At 40.1% G+C, this 9295-nt stretch overlaps 1 protein-coding gene across 1 annotated transcript in view; it reads left to right on the top strand.

Annotated features, from left to right (window-relative positions):
* The first annotated feature begins 370 nt into the window (after positions 1-370).
* SPAG6 (sperm associated antigen 6) overlaps positions 371-9295 on the top strand; it is a 47207-nt gene continuing 38282 nt past the window's right edge. The window contains exons 1-2 of the mRNA XM_063303529.1: positions 371-855; positions 2318-2413. Coding sequence (XP_063159599.1) covers positions 831-855; positions 2318-2413 — 121 coding nt within the window. The 5' untranslated portion in view covers positions 371-830. The remainder of the gene's footprint in view (positions 856-2317; positions 2414-9295) is intronic.

The following is a 9295-nucleotide window of genomic DNA, read 5'->3' as shown; positions in this document are numbered from 1 at the left end:
GATATGGGGACCGCAGCCGCCTTAGTGAACACTTAAAGCGAAGATGGAGGGTATCCGCCTGATGGTGTAAAGCGCTGCTTTTCATTAAACCCTCTCGTGGAAGAATTACTTGCCCAAACACTCCGCAAGGCATTGCTCCTTTTAAACGTCGGCTTTGCGGGAAGCGGAGTTACACGGAACTCAGAAGGACTTAATTGTCGAGTCCAGAGCCAGGAGGATGCTGGGCACGCCTACGAGCGGGATGGAGCCTCTCGGGCTGATTACTTCAGCAGCAGAGCGCTTGCTTCCTCCGGGACTTACTCCGAAAGTAGCTGGGTTAACTTTCAAGGAGCTGCCCTCACCGCATCTAGAGCTTCGACTTAAGAAGGGAGCGCGGCAGGCAAGCCGGGAGCGCGGCGCCTCCAAGCAGCGGGGAAGCGCGCGGCGAAGGACCGAGGATTCGGAGTTGCCGCTGCCGTTGCATCGAGCCCCGACCGCCCCGCGTGCGTCTCTCGGACGGGGCCCGGCCCCAGGCGCAGCCGACGGGCAGAACCTGTGCGCGGTGGCGCGATGTCACAATGAGGCGCAGGCCGCAGCCTCTCTCCCGCCCCTTTGATGGCGCCTGCTTCCGTTTGGTTACCAAGGAGAAGGATACACACCGCAGCCCAAACTGAAAAGGCCCCGAGGACAAGGAGAGGGCGGTTGGCTGCGGGAGCCGCGTCGAAGTTTGGGCCGGGGCCGCTGCCGCTGCCCACATCTCAGGAGGAAAGAGGCGCGGGGAGGGACCGTGGCGAAGGGCCTCTAAAAGACGCCACCCCAACCCAGATTTGCGGGGACTCCCAGCAAGAAGGATGAGTCAGAGGCAGGTCCTGCAAGGTATTTATAAGCGGAGCGTTTGTGGGCTGGACTCCCTGATTTCACAGGTTCTTGTAAAAAGAGTGAGTTATAATACCCTGAAAAGTGTGTGTGTCGGTGGGCATGGTACTTCAGAGGTGCGCCATGTGTTTCCAGGCCAGGTGGTGTCCTGGGTGGCTGCCCTCAAAAAGGTTAGGACGACAAAAGCTAAATATGGTTTTAGGAAATTATACTTAATATATATAACTCTCCAATCATCTTTCACTTCTGATGGATTGATTATGTGCAGTCAAGTTGGTGTTGACTCTTCCACTTCTAGCACACTAAAAATTATAATTTGGGAGCAAATTATAGAGGCATCTAAGAGGCATTTTCTAGATTTTTATGGTCCTCACCCAAAGGTTTTAAACACTATATGTCATTATATTATATTATATTATATTATATTATATTATATTATATTATATTATATTATATTATATTATATTATATTAATAGTTCATGTATATATGTGTGAATATATGTATACATATATCTATTACTTGCCATCACTGTTGACTCTTAGCAACCGCATAGATAGGTCTTCTCCAGGATGATCTGTGTCCAAACCTGGTCCTTCAGATCTTCCAAGGGTGCATCCACCTTGCTGCTGGTTGTCTTCTTTCCTTCCACCTTTCTTAGCATTATGGACTATTCAGGAGAGCTAGGTCTTTGCATAATGTGTCCAAGATATGATAATTGGAGCTTGGAGCTTGGTCATGTGTACCTTAGTGAAAACTCTGGCTCAGTTTGTTCTGTGATCCATTTGTTTGGTTTCTTGGCTGTCTGCAGGAGTCTTCTCCAACAAAAAGTTCAAAAGCATTAATGTTCTGCCCTGCTTCTTTGAAGTCCAATTTTTGCTTCTATAGACTGTCCCAGGGAAAACCATTGCACAGTTTTGTTCTTTGTAGGTTTTGACATACCCTGGCATCTGAATATCTTTTCCAAGGGCTGTATAGTAATGCAGCCTTATTAAGTCTGCAGTGTTATTTCTTGGTTGCTGGTTTATTTATGGTTGACAGATGATCCTAAAAGGCAGAAGCTTTTGTCTGTTCTAAGTCTGGTTGCTGTAGATCTAGTTAGATCTTCATTATATTTAATCTCAGTCAAATTTTATTACTGTGCTCCTTGACTTCCATTACTAGAGCATATTATTGTAAGGTATAGGTATCTGATTATAAAAAGGAAATACTATATCTTGTTTCCTCTTGCCCACCACAGCCTATGCTATCATTTATTTTTCAGTTTTAAGGTGTCATAATACTCTCCTCTTTTCCAGCAACATTTAACCATCTGAAGTTTGTCACTGTTTTTCATGCATAGATCATAATAAAAGGAGACACATATAGTGTGTCTTTTTTTTTGGTGGATGTGCTTCTAAAGTTTTTTTTTATGGAATGGTGTCACTGAAATGTATTTATTCTGCTTTCCTTCCTCTTCGTAGTCTTTGAGCAATATCAAAGAGCCCGAACACAATTTGTCCAGACTGTTGCAGAACTTGCTACTAGGCCCCAAAATATAGAGACCCTCCAAAATGCAGGTAAACAAATAGAAACAACACTACCAAAGTGTTTTATTTTTTGTTTTTCTTTAACTCCATTACAAGCTGTTCAGTTCGTTTGAATTCTGTGTGGTATAAAATAGCAAAAAAAAAGGGCAAAGATAAATGACCTTGGGCCAGTCACTCACTCTCAGCCCAACTCACCTCACAGGGTTGTTGTTGTGGAGAAAATAGGAGGAGGAAGGAGTATTAGGTATGTTTGCTGCCTTGAGTTATTTATAAAAATAATAAAGGCAGGATAGAAAATAAATAAATAAATATGTATTACAGTCCTCTTGTATATTTGCTTCCTACAACTACACAAATAAACTGTTATTTAAAGATAGTGTGGATCCATTTTAGATGATGAAAGACAGAATAGAAGTGAGCAGCAATTCGCTGTCCAATGCTCAGATTTTCTGAAAGAAACTTCTGTTGGAAGGGGAAGATATATAATCTGGTTAGATTTAATAACATGTTACTTGAGCTATTTCTATATTAATACCTTATTGGTATATCTCTAATTTCTTTAAATGTCACTCAATTAATTACTATTTTGTATATTATTTTTGATTATATTAGCAATATTATATTTTTGGTTGTACTTTATCATACCTTCCAGTTGTTATAGTTTACCAATAAAATATTTTAATGTAAAAAAAATAATTCAAGCTGTAGTGAAACTATTAATCTGAGAAATTATGCTTCAATCTGAAACAACTAAGAAACCATATTTGTTTGGGGATTCTTTCAAATATACAATATAATTATTAAAAATTGGACTTTTTCCAAAGCAGTGAAGATTAAATGAAAAGATGATGAAAAGACATTATTTTTAATTGCACATGTTATATGTAGGTCCTACACTTGGTTATTAGAGGTTATAGAAAGTCTACGGATGATTTATTTTAATATTACTAGTTCTAGATTTCAATCATGAAGATATTAAAGAGTATACTAGTGAGGATATGCAGGATTACTTTCGTAGGTGGTAATCCTGTGGATGTTTACACATGGAAAAAATAAGTCTCATTGAATTAAGTGGATTATTTTTGAACGAACACCCATATTTGGATACTCTCTACTATCTTAATTTATTAATGTACAAACATCTCTTTTCCAATTCAGGAGCTCTACAATATGTTTTCTAATAGTTAACAAATAGATACATATATTGTGTTTTCAAGGGTACAGTTTGTGATATTGGGAAAAACTAACAAGGGCTTTGATTTCTTTTTCTTACGATTATTTTTATATCCCTCCAAGCAGGTCAGACTTAGTGATCAGACACAGCAACTGAAGTTGTCTTGTACTATATATCAACTGCTGAAGAACTATTGAAAAATAATTTCATTTGATCGAACCCTCTTCCTTAAGAAGAGAATAAACTTTAAAAGTGCCTGAATATGAAAATGTTTGGGAGAAGGAGAGTAGTTTAACTGTATCTTTGTAAAATCTCAGTTAATTTTAACAAGATTGCATATAAGATTGGTCTAGTGATTTGTGCTCCAAGATTTGGTCCTCCCTCCCTCCCTTCCTTCCCATGAGGAAACCAGTTATCCTAATATGATTTTAAAGGACAATGAAATTTATAATTACAAAGCTTCTTTTAATATGGAGTTTCATTTTAAGCTTGTCCTGAAGCAGCTCTTATGCATTTTTAGTCAGAAGTATAGGCCTAACAGCAAGATGTAACAACTGAAATCCTACAGTTATAGAAACAAAGCATGGATGACTTTATCCTTTATTTTTTTGACAATATAAGAAGGATGTGAAATGTCCTAAAGCAGTGACATTTATCAGAAAGTGCTCTGGAATGGGGGAAAATACTTGTTCATATCAACAGAATTTGCCTTAAAATTACAATGTTGGATCCATGCTAAATTGCATATGAGTTGCATTAAAAGCAATTGGACCTTTATAGGTAATCTTTTATGTCGATTTCAGTTGGATCTAGTTACAATCCGGTTCATGTCTACTCAAATGCAAATCTCTCTGACTTCAATGAGGTGAACTCCCAGGTAAGTAGTAAAGGATTCCAATCATTCTGGACACAACTCACAGCACTATAAAATATAGTACTATATGTTCTTATGCTAATTCTGATAGTGGTATTAGTATATGTATTTGCTTGGTGATATTAATCCTTTTACTGCTCCTATTAAAAAGTATCATTTTTCATTTCTTTAGTTGATCTCATAGTTGGATCAACACAAATCTGCTATCTAGACAATTACCAGCCCCACAAACCATAATCACTGATCAGGAATTTTATAAGTGGTCAGGTTGGGAGAGATGGAGTGATGGTATCTCTTCTTGCAAGTTTTGTAGAAATGTATGCTGAGCTGGAATAAAGAATGGCTATGATCCATTGTATATACACATTCTTCATTGTACTGGATGAAGTCACATAGGCCCTGTATGATAATCTGTTCTGGGTTTGATAGGGGGCCGTGGTGGCTCAGTGGTTAAGACGCTGAGTCAGAGGACCATTAAGGTCAGCAGCTTGGCAGTTTGAAACCCGAGAGCATGAGCCGCATGACGGAGTGAGCTCCCGTCAACTTGTCCCAGCTCCTGCTAACCTAGCAGTTCGAAAGCATGCAAATGCAAGTAGATGAATAGGTACCACTTTGGTGGGAAAATAACAGGGACATAAAAGGAGCCCCCTCAGGCGTCCCCAGGGCAACAGTGATGTCACCAGCAAATCCTTTCAATATAGTAGTGCCTTGGTAGGTGCTCCTGACACACAAAAAAAGGGGGGGATTCAATAAATCCTTTCATTGCTACAGGTAGGGTTTTGTTGTCAAAACAGTTAGCAGGCTTCAATAGATTGCTGGTAAACTGAACAAATTATAAATTAGACAAAAAATGTAGAAGAAGTAATACTCCTTTTGGGTAAGGACAGTAAAGAAACTGCTGCAGTTGAATAAACTAGGTAATCAATTTTATACACTTAAGATTACAGTTGATTCCAGATGCCAAAAAGATATGCTGGGTGGGACTTCCGGGAGTTGCAGTGGAATACCTCCAGAGGATGCCAGATTAAAAGAAGTGTTAGGACGATGCTACCAAAATAATACTTGCAAAAGTTGTCATTGTTGATCTTCTCAGTAACTTACTTATAAAATGTTAGCTACAAGCATTTACATTCAAGGATGATGAAATGTATTGGAATGCAAACTCTACCCCTTTCAGATTTAAATGCAATGTCACAATGCATGCTGCACCATCATGGTGAGCTGCAGATGCCTAGGTTTACACTTCATATAATATAGATATATTTTAAAAATCGGGAGCCAGACACACAGGCAGAAAAGATTTCATAGGTGCTTTTAGATGTGCATACCTCTATGCATCATGAGTGTGTTTGCATGGCAACCTAATTCCTATTGTTAATATAAACTACATATTTTTCAGGACATGTTTTTAGGACTCAAACAAAATATTGCAATATGAAATGTTCTTATTTTGGGTTCCAGTCTGCCAGTCATGGCCTCTTGTACAATATTCTTTTTATTACATTTCCATCTGACTTTCTGGTGTTCCTTCCTAGCAATCCATTAGATTTCCATATCCACTGAATATACATAGTCCTCACTGCACTATTTGAGGTTTGGATGTTTATTCCTCTTGTGTATATATTTGTATTTGTAGTTTTACAAATGAAGAAATTCTTGTTAGGCTTGCTGTTGTCTTTACAGGTTGTTGTAGCCATTTAGCTTGTATAAAGATTCATACTCAGTTCCAAATTTAAACATTCCAGGAACAGTTTGGTCTAGCTCAGGGTTTCTCAACCAGGGTTCTGTGCAGCCCTAGGGTTCCACAAGAGGTCACTAGGGGTTCCCTGGGAGATCACAGTTTATTTAAAAAATTATTTCAAATTCAGTCAACTTCACATTAAAGAGGTAAGTTTCATTCTTTATTTTCAGTTTATGAACACTGTTAATGCATATATACAGACCTACACATAAAACAGTATAATAATTTTGTAACTTCTATATTTGAGCCTGAATGTGAAGGGCTTCCCCGAGGCCTGAAAAATATTTCAAGGGTTCCTCCAGGGTCAAAAAATTGAGAGAGGCTGGTCTAGTGGTTAAGGCTTCGGCCTAGAAACCAGGAGACTGTGAGTTCTAGTCTCGCCTTAGGCATGAAAGCCGGCTGGGTGACCTTGGGCCAGTACCTGTCTCTCAGCCCAACCCACCTCACAGGATTGTTGTGGGGAAAAGAGGAGGAGGAAGGAGTATTAGGTATGTTTGCCACCTTGAGATATTTATAAAAAATAAAATAGGATATAAATAAATAAAATAAACAGTGCACTGTAAAAATAAACCAGTACAAGAGCACAGTTTGTTTTGTGTTGAGGCTAGCATAACATTCTGTTCCCACGTCTGAATGTTCACTGTGTTTATATTATTCAGAGCCACTATATTATGGTACTAAAAGCATTTTTGAAGATAAAAATAGAATCACGTAAGTCACCCATTGTCATTGCACTTAGGAAGAACACTGTACTTTTGCAGTAGATGAAAACTCATGCAGAGGTCTCTCTTTTGGGTTTAAGCTTTCATGTTCTAGATTATCATTTTTCCCTCTTTTTCAGTCTAGGCATCTTGCAATATCCTGAGAAAGATAGATAAGTAACAACCCTAAACTCAAAGCATATTGTGGCAACTAAAAGCCACCAACCCCCCCCCCCTTCAAAATTACGATTTTGGCAATTTTACTTTGTGAATAGCCATCTGTAGATATTTACTTTTGTTTCCCCTCCTAAATTTCACTTCCTTGTGATTTGTCCTTTTTCTGTTATCTCCCCTGCATTCTCACACAAATACTCTAGGTGTATACAATACAGTATATAATTCCCCTCTCTCGTGCTAATGCTTCGTGTATTTGAGGCAGTCTATGGAAGGTGAAGCTATAATACATTGGTTAGGCTTTAAGACATTACAAGGCCTTTGTTGCTTTGCTGTAGTAACTTATCAAAGCGAGCCATTTGGGAACATGAAGAAAAGTGTGTTCCAGTTTCCTTCGTTTGTAGCACTGAAAAAAAATTAAGCAGTACGGTTTCAACTGTCATAATGCTGGAGTAAAGGAGGTCAGGCCAGCAAACTCCTTAACGCATGCAACTGATAAGGGTGGACAGGCAGTCTTCAAAGCAATGGGTCTTGTTATGGAAGAAGCACTACATTCAACAGCAGAGAATTACTTTAGTTTGAAAACTCACCAGAATGTCCTCACATGTATTCTTTCTCTCAGTTCATTCACATGTTCTGCTTTGCAGCATGAAGATGCCCCGCTGGTTGCTGAGAACATGTACTCACAACATAGTCTCCTCTTGGTGCCAGTTTGCTGCTGAGGCTATCTGAAGTCAATCTAAAGTACCTCATCATGAAAGTAGTGTTTCCTGTGGTATCTCAGCACACAACCTCCCATATGTTCTAGGAGGAGCAGCCTTTGGAAGTCAGTGATCTGTTGGGTACACTTGGTGTAACAGATGTGTTATAGACCTCCCCTTTCCATCTGGCTGCTAGGCTCTGTGTGTCTATGGCCATTTGTGCAGTGACTCCCAGACTAGGCACCTCACTGGCACTGTCTATTTCTTTTTGTGGTTTGGACACTGGGCTATTGACTTGGTGGAATGGAGGTCTTCCAGGAGGCTGATATTCCCATTGGTACTCAAAAATAAAGGCCCGATAGCATTTGGATGGTGGCCCTCCATTATGAATAAGTGGTTACTTCCTTTGTGGCAATTATCTTCTTCTGGGGGCTGGAAATCACAGAGTTGTTTTTTCAAGTTCTCACCCCTATGGCTAGAAAGTTTAAAAACCATTACAGTACGTGATCTTCAGTCTCTGGTTCAGGATTGAAGAATTGCAGTTTTGGATGCCGAGTGTTCAGCACCACACAGAATATGACTTGTTACAAAGGGTTTCTAGATTGGTTCTGAGCAGTTCTTCTAGTAAAGCACCAAGACTGGCTGGAACAGAGATTTGGGGCAGTGGTGGAAATAAAAATTTATCATGAGTGGGCCCCCTCTTGTGGTGCCATTGAGGCCAGGCCAGATGGTGCAAAAAGGCTGGGTGAATTGGCATCAGCTTGTGGAAGGTCTCTGCTAGGAGACCATCAGGCTGATGGTGCAGGAATTGGGTGATGGCCAAGTGGATGGCTAAAGTACAGGCAGCCCTAGTTTAGCAACTACAATTGGGACTGGCAACTCAGTCATTAAGTGAAGTGGTTGCTAAGTAAAACCACAACTGTCCTTATGATCTTACTTCAGTTTCCCTTTGCTTTACAGACCTGCAAAGGTCATAAATGTGAGGATTGGTTGTAAAGTTACTTTTTCATCACCTTTGTAACTGCAAATGGCTGCTAAATGAGGCAGCCACTAAAATGAGGACTATCTGTATAGGGGTGAGCCAGGGTAAGCCAGCCATGAGGCTGCTAAAACAAACAGTTCAGCACCAAAGCAGAGACAAGAAAGGGGTGATGCCCTGGGACAGCTTTGTGTGGGCTTTCAGTGTAGCAGCTTTGAAAAGTACAGGCTATTTTTGTCAAGGGAATATTAACTTACCAGTCTTCCAGGAGACCGATTGATTGATATATTTGTGGCAGTAAATAAATAAATATTGCTCCTGAACTGTCAAAAAACAAACTCAGAAAATGTTCCAGCTGAGTAGCTAGAGCACATGTGGGCTTGTGGATGCAGAGGCAGAAAGTGCGTGGAATCCCCCAGCCCCACTCACCACATGTTCCTGACAGGGACTAGTGTTTGATTTTCCATGGGGGGTGGGGAAGGGATGTCACCAATTGCCATCCTGAAATTGCCCCAGGTTACATTCTGTGAGGGTAGCGGCACTGCCAGTCTCTTGCTGAGGTGAATTT

The sequence above is a fragment of the Candoia aspera genome, chromosome 4, assembly GCF_035149785.1.
Source record: "Candoia aspera isolate rCanAsp1 chromosome 4, rCanAsp1.hap2, whole genome shotgun sequence".
Lineage (NCBI taxonomy): Eukaryota > Metazoa > Chordata > Lepidosauria > Squamata > Boidae > Candoia > Candoia aspera.
Note: the sequence above shows the minus strand (reverse complement) of the source record. Positions and strands in the feature narration are given on the sequence as shown.